General features: G+C 38.3%; 1 protein-coding gene across 1 annotated transcript in view; it reads right to left on the minus strand.

The window, feature by feature from the left end:
• The window catches only part of BCKDHB (branched chain keto acid dehydrogenase E1 subunit beta), a 406,073-nt gene that overhangs the window by 269,610 nt on the left and 111,029 nt on the right, over positions 1 to 25,434 (minus strand). The window contains exons 4-5 of the mRNA XM_007951268.2: positions 2,921 to 3,054; positions 1,878 to 2,033 (exon numbers count right to left, since the gene is read on the minus strand). Of these exons, the coding sequence (XP_007949459.1) occupies positions 1,878 to 2,033; positions 2,921 to 3,054 (290 nt within the window). The remainder of the gene's footprint in view (positions 1 to 1,877; positions 2,034 to 2,920; positions 3,055 to 25,434) is intronic.

Genomic DNA, 25,434 nt, shown 5'->3' on the forward strand with positions numbered 1-25,434 from the left:
CTTCTAGCTTACACTGAAAAATGATGTTACCTCTACTCAAGTAAGAAAAATGTTATGATGTTGATCTGGTAGAAAAAAAAGACACAAATACATGTCCACAATCAATTCATGATGGGGGAAAAAAAAAGCCTATATATCTTTTTATATCCTTTCCCCACACTTATTCAATCTGTACGCTGAGCAAATAATCCGAGAAGCTGGACCATACAAACAAGAATGTGACATCAGGATTGGAGGAAGGCTCATTAACAACCTGCAATATGCAGATGACACAACTTTGCTTGCTGAAAGTGAAGATGACTTGGAGCACTTCCTGATGAAGATTAAAGACTACAGTCTGCAGTATGGATTACACCTCAGTATAAAGAAAGCAAAAATCCTCACAACTGGTCCAATAAGCAGTATCACAATAAATGGAGAAAAGATTGAAATTGCCAAAGACTTCATATTATTTGGTTCTACAATCAACACCAATGGAAGCAGCAGTCAAGACACCAAAAGACATACTGCTTAGGCAAATCTGTTGCAAAAGCCTCTTTCAAGTGATGAAGAGCAAAGCTATCTCCTTTAAGACTAAGATGTGCCTAACCCAAGCCTTAGTATTTTCAATCACCTAATATGCATATCAGAGCTTGAATAAGAAAGATCAAAGAACAGTTGATGTTTTTGAGTTGTGCTATTGGTGAAATGCTGAAAGTATCGTGGACTGCTAAAAGAGCTAACAGATCTGTCCTGGAAGAAGTACAGCTGGAATGCTCCTTGGAAGCAAGAATGGCCAAACTTCGTCTCACTTACTTTGGTCATGTTGTTAGAAGGGGCCATTCTCTAGAGGAGGAGGTCATGCTTAGTGAAGTGGAGGGTCAATGAAAAAGGGGAAGGCCATCAACAAGATGGAATGACACAGTGGCTGTAGCAATGGGCTCAGGTATAGTAGGGATCATGAGGCTGGCACAGGACCAGGCAGTGTTTCGTTTTGTTGTACATAAGGTCGCTTTGAGTCACAGACGACTCAATGGCACATAACAAAAACAATGACAACATACATCTTTGGGTGGACGTATATTATGAGTTTCTATAATGACTCCCCTGGAAAGTTCTTCATAAATAGAAATTGAACACAACTCTGGGAAAGAGTTGGTGACACTACTTTTGCTGCTGGGGGTGTTTGGCACCTCATTAAAGACATAAAATGCTCAAAATACGCAAGGTATAAAGAAGGAGGTGCTTCAAAATCAATTTGAGGAAGTCTGTCTTACTCTGGGTGAAAAACACACCTAGGTAACCAAGTCTTTTCTCAGTCTATTTGAAAAGTAAGAAAATGCACTGAAGTGCTATCACTTTGATTGAAGGCAAATAAGGACTACTTACAATAGATTTCTTTTTAATCACTCCAGAATTAGTTAAGTGAGACACATAAGAAAGAAACAGAGTTTTGAAAAAGAAGGAAGAAAAACAGCTATGTTTTCAGAGTTGGTCATAGATGTCTATGAAATTATTTCAAGGAATTTGAACTGAATACCTAAGATCAAGCAGTGCTCCTTGAAGGAGAATGTTCTATAAAACTGAACACTGGATTGCTGATCCAATGAAAATGCTAAACTCTCTTTCTTAAACGCAATTAAGCTCACATAAACTCTAAATATCCTATTTGTTTTCCTCCAGATAAGCATGTTGTTGTTGTTGTTGTTGTTGTTGTTGTTAAGTGCCGTCAAGTTGGAGACTCATAGCGGCCCTCCTTGGGTTTCCGAGGCAGTATCACTACGGAAGTAGACTGCCCCATCTTCCTTCCGAAGCATGTGAGTTAATATTTTTTTAAAAAAATCAAGCAAAATAGAAACATTAAAAAGATACCAAATAAAGTACATAAATGGTTATACCTTAATTCCTGGACAGTGGGCAAAAAAAGCTTCAGGACTCTGAGAATGGTACAGAGCCCCATGGCCAACACAGCCCCAGGGGGACCGGATAGTGAGGCTTCCACAATTAAAGAGATCCCCAGAACGATAGCGATACTTGGCAGCTTCATTAACGATCTGAGGGGATGGGGAGAGAAGGGGCATGGCAAAGTAAGTCCTTTATTCTCCATCATTTTCTTAAATCACTCTATTACAGGTATTACCTGATTTTTGAAAGGTTATACAACTTCACTTTTGCAAAAGACATTAGTACCTGTTTTCAGTAACCTAAAGAAATTCAAAGAACATTTTTGCTTTTACAAAAAAAAAAAAAAAAATGCTAAAGTGAAACTAGCGTTCAGCTCGCTGCCTTTAATGAGGCAGCAAACACCCCCAGCAGCAAAAGTAGTGTCACCAACTCTTTCCCAGGAACTACACTGTGCGTATATTATTTCTAATTCATAGCGTCTGTACATTTATATCATTCCTGCCTTTATTACATGTTACTCTTATTTTGGGAGCTCTGGTGGTGTTGTGCCTAAGGCATTTCACTGCTAAGCAGAAGGCTGCCGGTTCAAACCCACCAGCCACTCCTGGGCAGGAAGAATGGGCAATCTACTTCCCTAGACATACCACTTGGGAAACCCAAGGAGGGGTGACTATGAGTCAAATCAACTCAAAATGTTATTTTAGGTTTTATGTGCTACTTGGTATGATATGGTAGGTATCTTGGGGGTCTAGGAATGCACATTTTTCCTGTATAAAATAATGGTATTTGTTTCTTCACTTTATGTCATTTCCAATTACAAAAGGCTTCAGGGGAATCCTCCACTTGCAGACAGTGGGGGCAGGGGGTGGGGGGGACAGGACAGACCCAGCTCTTTAATGTATGTCAGTGTACTAACTCCAAGGTAACAAAATGTTCCAAAGATTGAGGGATAGGATGTGCAGTAAAGGCAACACTGTAATACTTCACAATTTCAGTCTCAGAAATATTCATTCTTCATCAATTGCAATGCCCTTACCTGATCAAACGCAGGGAAAATATAATCTGCAAACTGAATTTCTGCAATGGCAGTAGCACCAGTGACTGCAATTCCAATTCCAAACCCAACAATTCCTTGTTCACACAATGGGGTGTTAAAAACTCTATCTTTTCCTAAATAAATACATAAACAAATAATCTTAATATGACAATGATAGTGACGTAACGTACAACACACCTAAAACCTCAGTAAGTCAGTAATAGTGGAATGGAGAAAAAAGAATTATAGGACTGATAGAGGAAAAAGGAAATAGTGTATGATGGTTGATTAAATACAAAGACTTATAATTATATTAATTATAAACAATCTAAATGTTCCAATTAAAACATTCTCATATTGGAATAAAAGAGAGCAAAACCCAACTACATATTCCTGAAAAGAAAATATGGAAACTATAAATACAGAGTTTTTTACAAAAAGCTGTAAATGAAAAGAAAAAAAATACACAATGAAAAATTAAAAGAAAGTTGATTTCACTATATTAATAGCAGACAAAGTAGACTTTAGGGAAAAGGCATTACCAAAGTTAAAGAAGGAAAAGACATACTGTTAAAGGGTTTGCTTCACAGAGAAGCATCAGTCTAAATTTGGATTTATCTAATAAAATAAGCTCAAAATATGTAAGAAAAATTAACAGAACTAAAAGGAAAAACAGACAAAATCATAATATAGTGGGAAATTTTCAACTTATCAGGCTCAGAAACTGACATTAAAAACATACCAGAATTAAATAAATAAGATATGATCATCATTAACATGATCTAAAGGAGCTATGGTGGTATAGTGGTTAAGGCATTTGGCTGCTAAACAAAAGGTCAGTGCTTCCAACGCACCAGCCACTCCACAAAAGAAAGATGAGGCAGTGTGCTCCTGTCAGATTTACAGCCTTGGAAACCCAATGAGGGTTGCTGTAAGTCTGAATAGACTCGATGGCAGTGAGCTTGGTTTTGATTTATTATGATCTAATACAAAGAAGAAACTGTACTTTCAATATGAATTTTGAAATGAATGATAATGAAAAAACTAGGTAACATAAACTAAATATCACAAATTCCCGAGGCTGTGATTCCAGTAGTAGCTTTTTTCAGACTAACTCTATGGCATCTAATGATTAAAAATTTCCAGAAAAAATATAACTACTCAAAGGTATTGATGACTCAAAAGCAGGCAGAAACTGAAGGGAAGGGACTTCACCCTTGAAAGAAAGAAAACACAATAGATGAACATGACATTTACAAGGGAAAACCTAGGAAACCCTCTAGTCTGTGTGACATGGGACACCTAAACTTCAAACAAATAAACTCAGTTGTATAACCTCACCTTGAGGTGTCAGAGACTGGAGTCTGGGGCTATCAGAGCAGTTGTAAATTGAAGGATTAAATCCCCAAAGGACACCACGTGGCGCCTGGGGTGGGAGTCAGGGTGGGGGTCTATTCATAACCTCCACTCAATTCCTTACTGGCCCTCAGGCTTGCAGGGCATAGAAAAGGACATGATGTTTGGTCAAGGAAAGAACTAATGAATTCAAGGAAATTCTTCAACAACATAGACTGACAAAATAGCCTCAACAATGGACTCAAATGTAATGATCTGAAGAAGGTACAGGAGGGAGCAACATTTCATTGTGTTATACGTAATGTTCCATGAGTCTCAGACAACTTGATGGCAATGAGCAACAACAACATGGCTGCAGAGATTCCAACAAGCTCAGAAGAAAACAGTACCAGGAAACTGAAAGTGCTGAGAAGAGATTTCAACTGTGCCTGCAGACTGTTGTTGTTGTTATGTGCCATGGAGTCGGCCCCAACTCATAGCGACCCCTCCTTGGGTTTCCGAGGCGGTATCACTACAGAAGTAGATTGCTCAACCTTCCTTCCGAGGAGGGGCTGGTGGGTTTGAATCGCCAGCCTTCTAGTTAGCAGTCAAGTGCCTTAGGCGCTATGCTACCAAAGCTCCCGTGCCTGCAAATTAACTGAATTTAACTTACCACCTGCAGAATTTGGAGTTTCAATCTCTTCAAAGCAGAGCTTTCAAGCAGGTCCTTCTGAGTTGATCCCCAGCTGAGAATTTGCCTTTCCACCCCAGATATGAAAGCTCTGGTAGCATAGTGCCTAAGGCACTTGACTGCTAACCAGGAGGCTGGCGGTTCAAACCCACCAGCCACTCCTCAGAAGGAAGATGGGGCAATCTACTTCTGTAGTGATACTGCCTCGGAAACCCAAGGAGGGGTCGCTATGAGTCGGGGCCGACTTGACAGTACATAACAACAACAACAACCCCAGATATAATGGATCAGAATCAACAAGATCCCGGGTGATTCTTATGGATCCATAATGATCCACAAGATTCTGTAGGAGTCTTCTGTATCCATAAGAATCACCTGTGGATCTGTAAGAATCACCTAGGGATCTTGTTAAAATGTAGATTCTGCTTCAGCATATTTGGGGTAGAGGGCATATTCTCAGCAGGGGGTTGACCCAGAATGAACCAGTTGGAAGCCCTGCTTCAAAGTATAGAGAAGCTTGATAAATAGCATAGGCCTTCTACTGAAACCACAGAGTACAACCTTATTAGGGTACAACTCAATTTTTACTTTAAATTTCATCACCTCTCAGCCAACCTCTACACTTTTGTGAAAAAAAAATCTAATTTCAGAGAGCTGAGTGGACCCAAACAATGGCCACAGTCTGGTCATGTGGCCAAAAGTTTTGAGATAGATCTAAGATACATAGTTTATTTCCCTATTCCAAGGATATGGTTCTTGGTGAGTGGAGGTCACTTTCAGCTCAATCATCTCTTTTGAAAAAGAACCACAATTGGGGCAGGTGTTGGAAAATGCCAACAAGACACATCCTGTAGTTTACACTGTAAGCAGCTGCAAGAATTAGAGTATGATTCATGCTCATCATAATCTGTGACTATCTTCTAAAATTGTGACCTCTATCCCTCATCAGTTTCCTATTTGACTTCAAGTAGCTTGATAATTTTTGAATATCTATGATGCCATTGAACTAAGAACAATTCAGTGGTAGAAAATGGAACATAGATTTCAGCTGCCACCTGTGGAATCCATAGCCCTTGAGTACCTGAGCCATCTTAACCAAATAAGCAGAGTTCTTATTTATTCCTTTCTGCTTCAAGTTACTAGATTCAGATATTTTTCATTTCATAAGAAAATACAGCTAGGAGAAGTCAGTTGAGTTTTTTAGAATTCTCTTACTCCAAAATACGTTTGGATTGAAGACACAGTTTAACAAATCTCTCCAACATATTCCCAAAATCCAGCAAAAACTACTTCAATGGGAACTAACTGTGTAAAACCTGTTTCTATTTGTTTCCAAACAGGTACTGATTAAGGATAAGAGTACAAATAAATGCAGACACTTGATGACTTCCTGTATTTTGTAACACAATTAATCTGATGTAAAATTGATATACATAGTATCCCAATGAATACAGTGGTTGAGCTATGAGGCAAGACAGATCTGGGCTTAAGTCCTATCTCCACAAATTACTAAATTTCTTGAGGCTCAATTTCTAATCTGCAAAAGAAGAATAAGATATTGAATTCATAATACTCCTTGTAAAAAGACTAAAATAATTTATACATTTATTCAACAAATGTTTACAAAGTACTTAAAATTCGACAGATATTGTTTTTTTTTTTTCATATAGGGTTTCTTTTTTTTTTTTTGGTGTAATTTGGGTGAACATTTACAGAGCAAATTCATTTTCCATACAACAGTTCATATATGTTTTGTCTCATGACATTGACTGCAATCACCCACAACGTAACAGCTCTCTTCCTACTTTCTCCCTGTAGTTACCTCTTCCCTGTGTCCTTCCTATGCTTTCCTACCTTGGCCCCATCCCCCAAGCTACCTCCCTGTGCAAACATTGACTTTCTGTTCTCCAGCAATTGATCAACTGATTGATCGCTCTAAGTAGTGTATCTACCTGGTGTAAATGTTCAGCTCATATGTCTATCTATTGTTTGGCTAGAAGACACAAGAGTAAGTTTAATTCCAGACCTGAAGGGTAACTAGGGGCCATAGTCTCAGAGGTCTTACCAAGCTCTATCAGACCAGTAAACTTGGTCATTTTTTTATGATTTTGAGTGTTGATCCACATTGTTCTCCCACAGTATCCAGTTAAAATTCTACAGATACTCTTCTAACTGCTGGGGATACAGCAGCAAACAAAACAGAAAAAAAAAAAAAAAGTTCCCTATCCTCTTGGAGTTTACCTTCTAGGCAGGGGAAAAAGACAATAAAAACAAAATAAATGAGTAAGATATCTAATGTGTTAGATGATACCAAAAAAATCAAACTCACTGCCTTAGAGTAGGATCCAACTCATAGCGACCCCTCCTTGGGTTTCCAAGGTGGTATCACTACAGAAGTAGATTGCGCAACCTTCCTCCTGAGGAGTGGCTGGTGGGTTTGAATCGCCAGCCTTCTGGTTAGCAATCAAATGCCTTACGTCACCAGAACTGATGATAAGTACTATGGAAAATAATAAAGCAATGTTCCACAAAGGCCTAGTGAACTGCCTCCATAAAGATTACAACTAATGAGAGATTAGCTATGTCTATGCAGCTGGGAAGGAGCTCTGGTAGCGTAGTGCCTAAAGCAGTTGAATGCTAACCAGAAGGCTGGCAGTTCAAACCCACCAGCCACTCCTCCGAAGGAAGGTTGCGCAATCTACTTCTGTAGTGATACTGCCTCGGAAACCCAAGGAGGGGTCACTATGAGTCGGGACTGATTCATGGCAGTGAGTTTGGATTGGTTTTAGCAGAGCTGACAAGGGACAAAGTTGTAGTCACTTTTTGGTCACAGCCAGCTACCCAGAAGGAGAAAGTAGTAGGACCTGTGGGCTCAGGACCATGGTCACAGGCAACATCAAACTCAAGTGGCACAACATACTACACAAAAACATTGTTCCACATCCTACTTTGATGAGTAGTGACTGGGATCTTAAAAGCTTGCAAGCGGCCATTTAATGAGACAATGGGTCTCTCCTCATCCAGAGCAAAGAAGAATGAAGAAAACCAAAGACACATGCAAACAATTAGTCCAAGTAACTGGTATACCATGCAATACTCAGCCTATAAGACTGAGACTGGAAGAACTAAATGGTGCCCGACTACCACTGTCAACCACTCAGAGAGAGACTGGCGCAGGAGATCCTGGACACAGTGGGAGAACAGTGTGGAACAAAACTCTAAAATCATAAAAAAAAAGGGGGGGGGGACATGTGGAGACCACGTATGCTGGTCTGATAGAGCCTGGTGGAACCCCTGAGACTATGGCCCCTAGCTTCCCTTCCAACCTGGAATTGAACCCAATCCTGTGGCTTCCAGCCAAACAAAAGACAGGCCTATGAGCTGAACATTTATTTACATTAGGTAGATACACTCCTTGGAGAGATCAATCATGGGAGAATAGAAGGGCTGTGTATGCACATGGAGACAGCTCAAGGGGCAGGAGTGCATGGGAAGGAAGGGGTGGCTATGGGGAGGAAGTGGGAGGAGAGCTGTTGCATTGTGGGAAACTGAAGTCAATGTCATAAGACAAATTATATGTGAACTGCTGCATAGAAGATGAATTTGCTCTGTGAACTTGCACCCAAATCACAATAAAATTGAAAGAAAAAAAAAAAAGAAAAATTGCAGCCAAGAAAACCCTATGGAGTTAAGTTCTTCTGTGTAACACATGGTGTGTTCTTGAGTGTGGGGGTACTCAATGACAGCAAACAACAGGTGATTAAGGAGGGGGGTGAGACATAGTTTAATCTTAAAAAGGGAGGTTGAGAAGATCTCACTGAGAGGTGCCTCGCTGAAGGAAGCGAGGAAGTATGTAATGCATATATCCAATAGAATAAATGTTCTATTTATTCTATTGGATATATGCATTACATACTTTCAGGTAAGAGCTCTCAGGTAAGAGCACGCTGGGCACTTCAGAGGAAAGATAAGGAGTCCAGGGTGCCTTGACTTGAGAATAAGTGTAAGAGATGAGGCCAAAGAGTTAAAAGGATGAGGTAAGGAGGGGGCACAGATCAGGCAGGATCTTGTGGGCATTGTAAGCACTCTGACTTCTGTGATAATAAGTAAGTGAGCAAGTAAGAGAAGAAGTAATGAAGAGAGGAAGCCATCGAGCAAAGTCATGCCATTATCTGAGTTGTATTTTAATAGACTTCCTCTAGTTGGTATTTTGTGAATAGCCTACAAGTAGTCAAAAGTTTATGAAGCAAGACCAACAAAGAAGTAATTACAATAAACCAGATAAGAGATGCCAATAGCTTGGACCAGTGTTAATAGCAGAGATGGTGGAGAGAGAAGGTGTGGAATTCTGGATAAATTCAGAAGATGGGACCATAAGGTTGTCCTGATGAAATGAATGTGAAGCATGCGTCTCAGACATATTGAGGATGATTCAAAGATTGTTGGCCTGAGCAATCTGAAGGACAGAGTTACCATTAACTGAGAAAAGGAAAAGTATAAAGAAGTATGTGAGATGAGAGATCGGTAATTCCCTTTTGGAGATGTTAAGTTTGAAATGCTGTTATAGATTTAATTGTGTTACCCCCAAAAGTTATTCTGTAGTCCTAACCCCCATACCTAAACATGACTCTGTTTAGTAACAGAAGTTTCCTTTTGTTATGTTAATGAGTCCTGATGCAGTAGTTGCTGTTGTTGTGTTTTGCCTTGGAGTCAATCCAACTCATAGCGAGCCCTCCTTGGGTTTCTGAGGCGGAATCAATACGGAAGTAGACTGCCCAACCTTCCTTCTTAGGAGTGGCTGGAGTGAGTCCTAAACCCTATGAGTTGTGACTTACAAAAAGAACAGAAGAGATATAGACACACACAGGGGAAAGAGACTGTGAGGAACCATCTATAAGCCAAGAAATGCCCAAAATACTGTTCCAAACAGTTAAGCATTCAACTGCTAACTGAAAAGATGGCATTTCAAATGCACCCAGAGGCTCCTTCGAGAAAGACCTGGTGATTTGCTCCCATAAAGATTACAGTCTACAAAACTCTACAGGGAATTTCTACACTGTCGCATAGGGTTGTTATGAGTCAAAATAGACTTGACAGCACCTAACAATAGGAACCAACAAAGAACACCACTCCCCTAGAGAGGATGTCTCAATTTGGACTTAAAGTCCCCAACACTATAAGAAACTATTTTTGTGGTCTTTAAAGCCACCTATTTGTGGTATTTTGTTACTTACAGCCTAAGCAAACTACTCACTGCTGACTCATAGTGACCCCTCTTGGGTATCTGAGGTGGTATCACTATGGAAGTAGATTGCCAAACCTTCCTTCCAAGGAATAGCTGGTGGGTTTGAACCACCAGACTTCTGGTTAGCAGTAGTACGTTAGGCACTACACGACCAGAGCTCCTTGAGCAAACTAAGACAGATGTTTTTAGACATCCAGGCAGAGCTAGCTACCAATTAGACTGTTGGATATATGAGTTAGAAGTCTTCAAAACAAAGATGGCATTTTAATACACAGGACAGGATAAGATTACCAAGTAATTTAAAAGGGTAAAAGAGAAAGAAAGAGAAGTTTAAGAGTGAGTAATGATTAGTCCAATGTTAAGAAGACAAGAGATAAAAAAAAATCAGCAAAGTTGAGAAGGAAAAAAAGCCAATGAGTTTGGAGGAAAGCTAGAAGAATGTGCTAGGCCCTGGAAACCAAATGAAATGTTTCCAAAAAGAGAGGATGAGCAACTTGTGTCATATGCTGCCAAGAATAAGTGAGATGAGGGCTAAGAATTGAACATAGGATTTATCACCAGTGAACTTGGCAAGATAGTTTCTGCAAAGCAGTAGGGAAGGAGTAGCAAGTCTAACTGCTGTGAGTTCAAGAGAGAATAAGAGGAGAGAAATGAGAAATAGTAAGTACTGACAATGGTTTGGAGAAGTGTTTGCTGGAAAGGAGTTAACGGTAGAGAGTAGTATAGGTAGAGAAGAATAAAGGGATTTTTTTTAGTGGAAGAAATAACAGCATATTTGCAGGCTAATAGGAGGGATCAGTAAACCCAAGAGTGTCAATTCTGACTCACAACCCTTTCAGTGACGTTTTCAGTATGAAGTAGATGTCAATTCCAATTCATAGCAACCCAAGAGGAGAACAGAACTGCCCCATAGGGTTTTCAAGAGTGCAAATCTTTACAGAAGCAGACTTCCTCATCTTTCTCCCATAGAGAGGCTGGTGGGTTCCAATGGCCAACGTTTTGGTTAGCAGCCAAATGCCTTAACCACTGTGCCACCAGAGCTCCTAAAAGATTTCCTGAAATGCCTGACAGTTTAGAACAGTGATGCTCCAAATGACGACTGAAATCTGAGATCAGCTGAAATTCCTGTCTTTCAAATATACTTGAAGTATATAATGACATAGCTGCTGAGGCTCAAAGAAAGTTCCAAGGAGAAGCAGTCCATATCAAAGTGGTGCAAATCAAGTTCAACAAATGTTCAATTATTTAGGTGGTTCATGGTTTGATTTCATATGAAGGGGGAAAAAAAAACTGTTTACTCTGAAAGAGATCTTCATGCCCAACTGCTTTCTCAGGGTCAGAAGAGAATAAATAAATAAATACTACCTGAATTACTTCTTTCTTAACCTTAGATAACTGAATAAAATTAACATTTCTGACAAACAATGATATCAATAGTCCAGACACCTAGAATAAAAGATATTAGTTTATAAAACATCTTTATTTTTCTTGTTGTTGTTGTTAAGTGCAGTCGAGTCGTTTCCGACTCATAGTGACCCCATTCACAGCAGAACGAAACACTGCCTGATCCCGTGCCAGCCCCACAATCCCCGCTATACTTGATCCCATCATCGCAGCCACCATATCAATCCATCTCGTTGAAGGCCTCCCCCTTTCGTCGACCCTCCACCCTACCAAGCATGACATCCTTCTCCAGGGAATGGTCCCTTCTTACAACATGACCAAAATAGGTGAGACGAAGTCTGGCCATTCTTGCTTCCAAGGAGCATTCTGGCTGCACTTCCTCCAGGACAGACGTTAGTTCTTTTAGCAGTCCACGGTACTTTCAGCATTCTTCGCCAGCACCACAACTCAAAAGCATCAACTCTTCTTCGGTCTTCCTTATTCATTGTCCAGCTCTCAATGGATACAAGGCGATTGGAAATATCATGGCTTGTGTCAGGCGCACCTTAGTCCTCAAGGAGATATCCTTGCTCCTCAGCACTTGATACAGTTCCTTTGCAGTTGACTTTCCCAATGCTTCACATCGTCTAATGTACTGACTGCTGCTTCCGTTGGCATCGATTGTAGAACCAAGCAACGTGAATTCTTTGACAACCTCAATCTTCTCTCCATTTATTGTGATGCTGCTCATTGGTCCAGTTGTGAGGATTTTTGTTTTCTTTATGTTGAGATGTAATCCATACTGCAGACTGTATTCTTCAACCTTCATCAGTAGGTGCCTTAAGTCATCCTCACTTTCAGCAAGCAAAGTTGTATCATCTGCATATCTCAGGTTGTTAATGATTCTTCCTCCAATCCTGATACCATGTTTTTCTTCATATAGTCCAGCTTTTTGGATTATTTGCTCAGCATATAGATTGAATAAGTGTGGAGAAAGAATACAACCCTGACGCACTCCCTTCTTGATTTTAAACCATGTAGTGACCCCTTGTTCTGTTCGAACGACAGCCTCCTGGTCAAGGTACAGATTCCTCATGAGTACAATCAAGTGCTCAGGGATTCCCATTCTTCTCAATGTTGTCCATAATTTGTCATGATCCACACAATCAAATGCCTTTGCATAGTCAATAAAACACAAGTAAACATCTTTCTGGTATTCCCTGCCTTTAGCCAAGATCCATCTGACAACAGCTATGATATCCCTTGTTCCATGTCCTCTTCTGAATCCAGCTTGAACCTCTGGAAGTTCTCTGTCAATATACTGCTGCAAACGTTTCTGAATTATCTTCAGTAAGATCTTACTTGCATGTGATATTAATGATATTGTTCTAGAATTTCTACATTCTGTGGGATCACCTTTCTTTGGAATGGGCACAAATATGGATCTCTTCCAGTCAGTTGGCCAGGTAGCTGTCCTCCAAATCTCTTGGCATAACTGAGTGAGTGCCTCCAATGGGGCATCTGTTTGTTGAAATATCTCAATTGGTATACCATCAATTCCTGGAGCCTTGTTCTTCGCCAGTTCTTTCATTGCAGCTTTGACTTCTTCCTTCATTACCACTGGTTCTAGATCATATGCCACTTCCTGAAATGGATGAAGATCGATCAGTTCTTTTTGGTACAGTGACTCTGTGTATTCCTGCCATCTTCTGTTGATGTTTCCTGCATCATTCAATATCTTGCCCATAGAATCTCTCAATATTGCAACTCGAGGCTTAAATTTTTTCTTCAATTTTCTTATTTTTTTCAGTTTTTCTTTATTTTTCTTACCTACTGCTATTCCAAAACCAAACTCACTGCTGTCATGTCCAGATCTGACTCATAGTGACCCTCCTTAGGTTTCCAAGGCAGTATCACTACGGAAGCAGATTGCCCAACCTTCCTTCCAAGTCTATTGCTACTACTTCTCCCTAAATTTCAGACTGTATCTTTGTATAACCACATGCTCTAAAATTTCTATGCAAATATTTGTAAAATGCCAGATGGTTTCATAGTTTAGATAATCATCTTGTCAATTTCTCATTTGTAAAATATTCAAGTACCCAGTTGTACCACCACTTTTTAATAGCTTTCTTCTTTTATAAACGAACATGATTAAAAAAAGGTTTATATCACTGCCAGAGTAGTCTGCTAAAAATATTGTCTGCTATACAATGCCAAACATCAAAATAAAACCAGCAGTGGACCTCTTGCCAAAGATTCAGAGATAGGGACTAAGTCATCAGGGACTTAAAACAACTATTAGGCCATAACCGTTCACCAGAAACAATGAAAAACACGAAGAAAAAAACAGGGAAAAGAAGTAGTGCCTAAGGCATTTGACTGCAAACCACAGGCTGGCAGTCCAAATTCACCAGCCACTCCTCGGAAGGAAGATTAGGCAATTTACTTCCGAAGTGATACTGCCTCGGAAACCAAAGAAGGGGTCGCTATGATTCAGATCCGACCCAACAGCAGTGAGTTCGGTTTTTGGCATGCTTTTAGTGCTGCTATGACAGAAATACCAAAGCAGATTGTTTCAACAAACAGGAGTCTATTCTTTTACAGTTTAGGAGGCTAGAAGTCCAAGTTCAAAGTGTCAGCTCTAGCAGCTGGGTGAAAGCTCCTTGACCTTGGACTTCAGTTCTGCATGTTGGTCCCAGCCAACTGAAGCTGGCAGCTTCTCTTAACTGAGATAGCTGCTGGATGCTGAGGCAGATAAACCCAAGGTGAACAAGTAACATGGGACAGTCCCAAAAGTATCAATCAACAATACAGCAGACTACCACTTCAAATCCAGAAACGGTCTCAAGATTTGCAGACAACATGGCAGGTCACTGCGATGAAGACTCGGCCAAATACAGGATCCGGATGTGCCAAAAATCTCAGAGACTTTTCTCAAACCTGCTTCTTATACTGGAAGCACACCACATCCTTAAGGCAGCTACTCAGCTGCTCGGAGTAGATTCCACCATGGAGTTGATTACCAGACTTATCATGGGGAATAATTACATCCAGCTGCCCAACCAATCAAAACTAGGCTCAGCAAAGTTAAGGCATAATTTTAACTACCACACCATGGTATAAGGTGGCCAGTAAATTAAGGAAATCATTGAGTATCTACATCTCTGTCCACAGACATTTTCTGGAAACCATAATAGATTTTAACTTAAGAGTTTTCCTTGTGAACAATGTGGTTCTGCAAGTTATAAAATCATAGGGTACATGAAATGGACTTAAATTTTTCTTTTTTCATATAAATTATTGAAAACACAGCTTCAAAACTGCCCATTTCTAAGCAACTTGTATCTTTCCATTTCCCAGATCTCAATGGGTCAGAATATCATTCTAGAAAAAAAGATCAACTCTACAAGAGACACAGCTCAGAATCACAGGTTACCTGAACAGACATAAATTTTGTGACTAAGCTACAAAATAAACCAGAGAAAATACACATCATTATAGATAATAGTTTTAACAGTAAGGGGGGGGGGGAATGATATATTCCATTAATTTTAGTCATAATCTTTCAAGAATATGCTATTATTTTACAACATTTTAAAGTTTGTTGACAAGGAATTTGATAAAAATGAAAACCATATGTATTAGGGTAAAAAAAAAAAAAAAAAAAAGCCAAAATACTAAGCTAACCCAGAAGATCACTTCTTTCCCTTAACAGGAGAAATCAAATTGAGAGAGTACTCTCTTCTTTGGAGAAACAAGCCAGAAAAATGCTTGGCAAATAAAAATACCAAAATTTAAAATATATATATACTGCATAAAGTAACAATACAATTTCTCTTCCAAACTGGGATACTTGTGGTAGTGCTGCTGTTATTCTTAGGTGCCTTCAAGTCAGCTCTGACTCATAGTGACCCCATGTACAACAGAACAAAACACTGTTGGATAATGTGCCATCCTCACAATCCTTGCTATACCTGAGCCCATTATTGCAGCCATTGTGTCAATCCATCTCATTAAAGGCCTTCCCCTTCTTCGTTGACCTCCACTTTACCAAGCATATCCTTCTCCAGGGAATGGTTCCTCCTGGCAACATGACCAAAGTAGGTGAAATAAATCCTAGCTATTCTCACTTCCAAAGGAGCATTCTGGCTGACTTCTTCCAGGACAGACTTGGTCATTCATCTGGCAACTCATGGTACTTTCAATATTCTTCACCAATACCACAACTCAAAAGCATCAACTCTTCTTCAGCTTTCCTTATTCACTGCTAACCTTTCAAATGCATATCAGGCTATTGAAAACACCATGGCTTGGGTTGGGCACACCTTAGTCTTCAAAGAGTCTTCTTTGCTCTCCAACACTTTAAAGAGGTCTTTTGCAAGAGATTTGCCCAGTGCAAAATGACATCTGATTTCTTGACTGCTGCCTCCATTGGTGTTGATTGTGGAATCAAGCAATATGGAGTCTTTGACAACATCAATCTTTTCTCCATTTATCATGATGCTACTTATCGGTCCAGTTGTCAATCTTGGGACTGTTCCCAGACTTGAACCAGTGGCCTCCCGTGTTGCCTATCTTGGATTGTGCCATCTTACCTGCTGACCTTGGGTTCATCAGCCTCAGCAGCCAGCAGTTGTCTGAGTTAGAAGACACCTCTAGCTCCAGCGGGCCTGAAATAAGAGGCAGAGCTGAAGCCCAAGGTCAAGTGGCCTTCACCCAGCCCCTAGAGCCAGCATACTGAATTTGGACGTCTAGCCCCTAAACTGTAAGAGAATAAATTCCTGTTTGTTAAGCCATTGACTTGTGGTATTTCTGTTATAGCAGCACTAATGAACCAAGATACCTATCAATATACTGTTGCAACCATTTTTGAAATATTTCCGCATAAATTTCCTTGCATGTGATATTAATGATGTGAAACAATGATTTCCATATTCTGTTGGATCACCTTTCTTTGGAATAGGCACAAATATAGATCAAATTCAGTCAGTTGGCCAGGTAACTGCCTTCCAAATGTCTTGCCATGAATGAGTGAGCACTTCCAGTGCTACATAAATTTGTTGAAACATCTCAAAGGGTGTTCCATCAATTCCTGGACCCTTAGACTTCACCAATTCCTTCAGTGCAACTTGGACTTCCTCCTTCAATACCATCAGTTCTTGATCCTATGCTACCTCCTGAAATGGCTGAATATCAAGAAATTCTTTTAGATACTCTGTGTATTCCTTTATCTTCTGTTGATGCTTCCTAGATCATTCGATATTTTGCCCATAGAATACTGCACTATTGCAACTTGAGGCCTGAATTTTTTCTTCAGTTCTTTCATCTTGACAAATGCCAAGAGTGTTCTTCCCTTTTGGTTTTCTAATTCCAGGTCTTTGCCCATTTCAATATAATACTTTATTTTGCCTTCTCATGCCACCCTTTGACATCTTCTGTTCAGCTCTTTTATTTCATCACTTCTTTTACTTGCTTCAGGTACTCACAATTCAAGAACAAGTTTCAGAGTTTCTTCTGACATCCATCTTGGTCTTCTCTTCCTTTCCTGTCTTTTTAATGACTTTCTGCTTTCTTAATGTATGATGTCATCCCACAACTCATCTGGTCTTCGGTCACTGGTGTTCAGTGTGTCAAATCTATTCTTCAGACGGTCTGTAAATTCAGGTGGGATACAAACAAGGTTGTATGTTGGCTCTCATGGACTTATTTTAATTTTCTTTAGCTCCAACTTAAACTTTCATAGGAGCAATTGATGTTCTATTCCATAGTCAGCATCTGACCTGGTTCTGACTGATGTTACTGAGCTTCTCCATCACATCTTACCACAGATGTGGTCTATTTCTTTTATATACACTCTATCTGGTGATGCCCATATCTATAGTCACCATTTATGTTGTTGAGAAAAAGTATCTATATGAGTAAGTCACTGGTCTTGAAAAATTCTATCATGTAATTTCTGGCATCAAACTCCAACTGCCAACCTTTTGGGCAAAAGCAAGCACATTAACCATCTCCATCATCCAGAAAATCTATTATAATGTGTAACAGAGAAAAATTTAAAAAGATAAAAATCATCCAAGACAAATGTATTGACAGGTAGATGAAATGAGAATGTCCCTCTGTGCTCAAGGAGACTACAATTCTGAGTGTAGATCCAGCAAAGTCCACAGAGCCAGCAATACCTAAATCAGTCCTTAAGGATTCAATGACTAGACTAACATTTGTAAGCTTCTCTACTGATAACAAAAACTGGATCTCATTCATCTTTGGACACTCAATAGTACCTAGCACAATAGCTTAAATGCATCAGTCTTTCAATATTACTTGAATGAATGGACTTAAAAGACCCATCACACTCAGGCTAAAAAGATATTTAAGTCTGTGACACACAGACAGGGTACCATCCCAGCAAGGACTCAAGACATGTAGATATGACCTCAAGACAGACAAGAATTTAATTGAAATAGATAGGTTCTAAGCACTATACACATGAAAATACTCATTTAAAGAATGGAAAAATCTGACAGTGAAGAAAAACTATATACTCCATCCAAGTATAAAGATGAAAATTCTGTCCAATCATCTCTAACATCTAGAATGTTGTTCTTTTTTGATGCATACATCAAAAAAGAAGAAACAGCCAAAATCAACACTGCAACCCAACATATCCAACAATCAGAAAAAGAACAGCAAAAAAGGAAGAAAAAAAAAATCCATAGTTACCAGAAGAAATAATATTCAAGCAGAAATAAATGAAACAAAAATAATAGAAAGAATCAATAAGACTAGAAGTTAGTTCTTTGAAACCAACTTCATTAAGTTGATTTCTGACCCACAGAGACCCAATGTGACAGAGTAGAAGTGCCCCATAGGGTTTTCTAAGTTGCAATTTCCATGAAAACAGATTGTCAGGTCTTTACTCCTGTGGAGCTGCTGGGTGGATATGAACTACCAATCTTTCAGATAGCAGCCAAGTGCTTAACCATTACATTATCTGGACACCTTGTACCTAGAATGTCTTTGATATAAAGTAGTATTTTAAAAATATTTATTTAATGGATGAATTAATGAAAATAATGAATGCCCAAAATAATATTAAAATAGAAGTGATAGCCAGTATCAGGCAAACAAAAAATCAGGAAAGATCATGTCTTGAAACTCTAATTATCCATATACAGATTAGATTACTTATTTCATGGCTTTATTTCAAGTAGACATATCTTAGAAAAATTAATTTAAGAAATGATGAAAAAGAGTCATTTCATTTTAAATACCTCATAGAAACTGAAATAGGGAGCATCTGGTTGAATGTGTGCCACTGTGATTATGATACAATTATGTTCAATAATGTAGACCAGTTTTTCAAATCAAATTTAAGATGGACAACTTTTATGTTAGTTTTAAAGTTATTTTAATCTACATACATATACATAGATATACATAGATACATATGTATGTATACGTACAAAATTAAACTCAGCAATAATTATTCTGATAAAATAAAGGCAAAACAAATTATAAATTAAATACAAAAATAACTACAAAACCAATCAAGTTAAAATTGACAGTAAAACCACTGTCAACTACTCAGCAAGGGATGAGTACAGGAGAGCATGGATAGTGTGGGAGAACAATGTGGAACAAAACCAAAATCATAAAAAAGACCAGGTTTACTGATCTCATACAGCCTGGTGAAACCCCTAAGACTACAGCCCCTAGTTACCCTTCAGGCCCAGAATTGAACTCACTTCCTGTAGCTTCCAGCCAAACAATAGGCAGGCATTTGGGTGAACATTTATACCAGGTAGATAGACCCCTTAGAAGATGAATCATGGGAGACCAGAAGGGCAGTATTTGCACAGGAAGATAGCTCAGGGGCAGGAATGCATAGGAAAAAAGGACACAGGGAAGAGGTAACTAGGAGGAGGAAATGGAACACATGAGGAAGTGGGAAAAGAGTTGTTATATTGTTGGGACTGCAGTCAATATCATGAAAAAAATGTGTATGAACTGCTGTATGGAAAATTAATTTGCTCTGTAAATGTTCACCCAAATCACAATAATAACTCTTTAGTGTACAGCTGTTCATATACTTACTGCTAATGAACTGTGGCAAGTTGTATTATTAAAAAATGTAATCTGTGAAATTCATCTGCTTGCAACACAAATAAGCTATTGTTATAAATCTGATTCTCTAAGGCGTGGCATGCAGGGATAAGCCTAGCACTACCTGTTATCTGAATCTTAGTGACATTTTCATACACTTTAGACACTGTAAAGTATTTGACCTTCACATGGCATGAACATAATAACAAACACAAACATCAATTTTACCACATAGCAGTACTTGGTCATGTAGTAGATTTTTCAACAACCCAGAATGGGCTTATATTATCTTTTCAAGAAGATTATAGGTAATAAAACCCAAATTTTTAAATATCATTGAATGTGAGGACACCCCAGAATATATCCATAGACACAAAGGTGAGTTAACACTAATCACAAAAACAGTATGTTATGGAAAGAAAAATAAATAAATAAATTAAATAATTAACTCCATAATTCAATTCTGAATCAACTTGATAGCAACAGGTTGAGACAGTCAATTTTAGATGAAAAGAAACATCTAGCCAATAAACACCTATCCTGTTGCTGTCAAGTTGATTCCAACTCATGTTTTTTAAAATAAATTACCCATGGAATTATAAGGAACAAAGAAAGCAGCAGCATCACATTCACAAAAAAACAAAAACAAAAAAAAATGACAGCAAAAAATTCATACTTGTTGATAATTACAATTAATGTAAATGGATTAAATGCATCAGTCAAGAGACAGAGTTGCAGAATGGATATGAAAACATGACTCATAAATATGCTATCTCACAAAAGACACAACATAGATACAGGGAAAAAAATACTAAAAATCAAAGGTTGTAAAAATATATATATCAAGCAAATGGCAACTGAGAAAGCAAGAATGGCAATATTAGTTTCTGATCAATAGGCTTTGAGGCCAAAACCAGTATAACAGACAAAACCAAACCCAATGCCACAGAGTTGATTCTGAATCATAGACACCTCCATAGGGTTTCCAAGGCTGTAAATCTTCACAGAAATAGACTGTCTCATGTTCCTCCCACAGAGCAGCCAGTGCGTTTGATCGACCAATCTTCCAGTTAGAAGCTAAATTCCTTACCTACTGTAGCACAGAGCTCTTTAAACAAACAAGGACACTATATAATGATGAAAGGCTCAATCACACAAGAGGACATAACCATAATAAATATCAATGCACCCACTGAAAGAGACTCAAAATGCACAAATCAAACCTTAACAGAATAGAACAAATAGATAACTCTCACAATAACAGTAGGAGACTTTAATACAACACTTTCAATGAAAGATAGAACAAGAAAGAAACTCAAAAAGACAAAGAAGAACTAAACAACACAATCAACAATTTGACCTTATATACAGAACACTCCACCCAACAACAGCACAATATACATTCTTTTCCAGTGCATATGGAACATTCTCCAGAATAAACTATATGTTAGGCCATAAAGCAAGCCTTAAATTAAGTAACATTGAAATACTACAAAGCATCTTCCCAGATCACAGTGCTATCAATTTAGAAATCAACAATAGAACGATCAAGGGGAAAAAAAAGCAAACACATGGAAACTGAATAACACCCTGTTTAAAAACTACCAGGCAATAGAAGAAATAAAAAATTAAAAAATTATTTGAATCAAAAGAGAATGAAAACACAACACACCAAACTCTTTCAGTTACAGCAAAAGCAGTGCTCATAAGGAAATTTGTAGCAATAAATGAACACATCAAAAAAGAAGACAGAGCCAAAATCAACACTGCAACCCAACATATTCAACAATTAGGAAAAGAGCAGCAAAAAAGGGGGAAAAAAACTACAGTCATCAGAAGAAATAATATTCAAGCAGAAATAAATGAAACAGAAAAATAATAGAAAGAATCAGTAAGACTAGAAGTTGGTTCTTTGAAATGATTAACAAAATCAGCAAACCACTGGCAAATTTAGGAAAGGAAAAAAAGGAGAAGATGCAAATACAAGTAAGAAATGAAATAGGCAACATCACAACAGAATCAACTGAAATCAGCTGAAATGAAAAGGATGCACAGTACTCCAATAATCTGAAAACCTAGAAGAAATGGGCAGATTTCTAGAAACACACTACCTACCTAAATTAACACATTCTGAAGCCAAAAATTTGAACAGAAGACTTCTGGTAAGATGGCAGAATAGACAGACAAGCTCAACTGTCTTCAACAAAGTAAAGAGAAACCAACTGACAAGAGATACAGAAGATGATCCCGGAGGCCTGGGCTTTGAAAGGAAGTATACAGAAGTGGATTAGGCACCAACTAGTGGAAAAACCTGAACAAAAATAGGACCTAATAATAGTCTCCATTTGCCAAGGACAGTAGGAACATACTGGAGGCAGACAATAGGAAAGGAGACAGGTGGTGAGTGTGTAAGTGCTGTCAACTAGTGAATAGAGGAGCACAGCACAATATCCTGCTTACGTAGATAACATACAAAGAAAACAAAATTTGTGAACAAGTCACTCCAACATACAATCACCAATTAAACACAAAAATGTCACAATGCCTTGGAGACAACAGAGCATCACTGTCCACACAAAGAGGCAAAATAAAGCAGGAAAAACAAGGGACCAGGATGCAAACCCAAAACACATTCCTGAGGAAGACGCAGCAATAGAACTCCCTGATAAGGAATTCAAAAGAATTATATTTAGGTACCTTCAACAAATTGAGAGACAGATCAAGGAAAACGCTGAAAAGTTGAGGAAAACACAGAGAAAACCCTACAACAATTTTGAAAGACAATACAAGAACAAAATGTAAAATTAGAAACAATACAAAATCTATACACAGAAATCCAGAAGATTAATACTAAATTTTCAGAAATAGATAATTCATCAAACAGGTAAAGGAGTAGATTTGAATCAATGGAAGACAGAATTAGTGAGATTAAAGGCAAATACCTCAACACTTCTTTGGAAAGGGAACAATCAGAAAAAAAATATCAAAACAAAATGAAGAAAGCCTAAGGTTCATGTGGGGTACCACCAAAAGGAATAACCTATATGTAATCAGAATTCCAGAACAGGAAGAGAAGAATAAAACCACAGAGAAAATTGTTGAGGATTTGTTGGAAAAGAATTTTCCTGGTATGATGAAAGATGAGAATATATCTATTCCACAAGTTCAAAGAACCCCAAACAGGATAGACCCCAAAAGAAAAACAAGATATATCATCATCAAACTCACCAAAACCAAAGACAAAGAAAGAATTCTGAAAACACCACAGGAAAAACAAAAAGTTACTTACAAGGGGCAACCAATAGGATAAGCTTGGACTTCTCGGCAGAAACCATGCAGGTGAGAAGACAATGGGATGGTATATATAAAACCCTGAAGGAGAAAAATTTCCAACCAAGAATTTTATACCTGGCAAAATTATCCCTCAAATATGATGGTGAAATTAGGACATTTCTACATAAGCAGAAATTAAGGGACTTTGTTAAAGCAGACCAACCTTACAACAGATGCTAAAGGAAGTCCTTTGAACAGAGAACCAAAAAATAGCAAATAACAACCAACCATTAGTACACAAGGTGACATAACCCAGAAACCACAGCCTAGGACATATCCCAAGTAAAATGAGCTTACAAGATTGTAAACAGGGAACCACAGACATCAATTGACAAATGTTTGTGGTAACAAACCAAAAAGAGGGAAAATACCGTGTAGTTACAGAACTTCTAAATGGTAAGAAAGTCAAGAGAACTACAAGATACAACAGACTGTTCTAAACTTAGGAAGAAAACTATAAATCACAGGGTAACTGCAAAGAAATATGATAAACTTTTACATCAAAATAAAAAATAATAATAAAAAAAAGGACCAGCACAAATAGTTAGAAAATACTAAAACAACAGCAACAAAGGAAGTGATAATACAATTCATAAACAAAATGAGCTCAACACAGAAAATTATATGGAACAAAGAAATCAACACCACAAAAAAGCATGTAACAAAAAGACAGCAACAGATTCATACTTGTCGATAATTACATATCTGACAAGGGACTTATCTCTAAAATTTATAGAAAACTCCAACACCTCAACAACAAAAAGATTAACAATCCAATTAAAAAATGGGCAAAAGACATGAATGGACACTTCACTAAAGAGGATATTCAGGTGGCCAGCAAATACATGAAGAAATGCTCATGATCATTAGCCATCAGAAAGATGCAAATCAAAACAACAATGACATACCATCTCACCCCAGCACTAATGGCAAAGTTCAACAAGACAGAAAAGTGGACTAGGCATCAACTAGTGGAAAAACCTGAATGAAAACAATGAGTACAGAGATGGTCAGAGCTGCAGACTGTCAGTGACTCTGATGGGACCAACAGCCTGAATATTTCCAAGTACTGTTGGGACCTGAGAATTGACCTAAAGATCAGCCCTGGTCACCAAGGGCTTCAGGGATGACTGCGCTGGTGGCCTAGGACTAGGAAGGGAAACAGCAGGAAGGGAGACAACTTGAGCTGTTGACTTTCCCCTGTCTGAAGGGCACAGCCATTTTGATCATTTACACGTGGCAGCCATTTTGAATATTTAAAGTAACCGAGGGTGCAGTCATTTTGAATGTTTACAAGTGGTGGCCATTTTGGATATTTAAAGTCACCGAGGGAGCAGCCATTTTGAATGGTTACAAGCAGTGGCCATTTTGAATAAAGTGACCAAGGCCGCAGCCATGTTGAATCTTTACAAGTGGCAACCATTTTGGATTTTAAAGTGATAACATTTTCATTTGGATTCCAGGGACCTAAGAATAGGCTCTGTTTGTCAAGGTAGGCAGGGACATATGAGAGGTGACAACAGGAAAGGAGACAGGTGGTGAGTGTATAAGTGCTGTCAACTAGCAAATACAGGAGTAGAGTACCCTGCTTGTGCAGATAACATACAAAGAAAACAAAAATCATGGGCAAGTCACTCAAACATACACTCACCAATTAAATACAAACACAAAAAATGTCACAATGCCTCAGAGACAACAAAGCATCACAGTCCAGACAAAGAAGCAAGATAAAGCAGGAGAAATAAGGGACCAGGATACAGACCCAAAAAACACATCCCTGAGGAAGACGAAGCATTGGAACTCCCTGATAAGGAATTCAAAAGAATTATATTTAGTTATCTTCAACAAATTGAGAGACAGATCAAAGAAAACACAGAGAAAACCCTAGAACAATTTCAGAAGAAAATACAAGAACAAATTAAAAAAATAAATGAAAAATTAGAAATGATACAAAATCAACAGACAGAAATCCAGAAGATTAATACTAAATTTTCAGAAATAGATAAGACACTGAATGGGCAAAGGAGTAAAACTGAATCAATGAAAGACAGAATTAGTGAGAGTGAAGGAAATATCTCAATACTTCTTTGGAAAGGGATCAATCAGAAAACACTGTAAAACAAAAAAATGCATTGACACATGTCAAAAAACAAAAAGACAAGGCGAGGAGCTGACTGTGGGACAGACTGTTAATTGCTCATATGCAGGTTCAAGGTGAACCTGAAGAAAATTTTAAAAGCAAGTCCCTGAGAGCCAAAAATGACTGTGAGTATACCCAACCTGAATTTAGAGACCATCTGAAGAACAGATCTGACGCATTAAACACCAATGACCAAAGACTAGACGAGTTGTGGGATGACATCAAGAACATCATACACGAAGAAATCAAAAGTTCATTAAAAAGACAGGAAAGGACAA

Source organism: Orycteropus afer, unplaced genomic scaffold (assembly GCF_000298275.1).
Source record: "Orycteropus afer afer isolate SDZICR_OR568_19922 unplaced genomic scaffold, OryAfe1.0 scaffold00011, whole genome shotgun sequence".
Taxonomy (NCBI): domain Eukaryota; kingdom Metazoa; phylum Chordata; class Mammalia; order Tubulidentata; family Orycteropodidae; genus Orycteropus; species Orycteropus afer.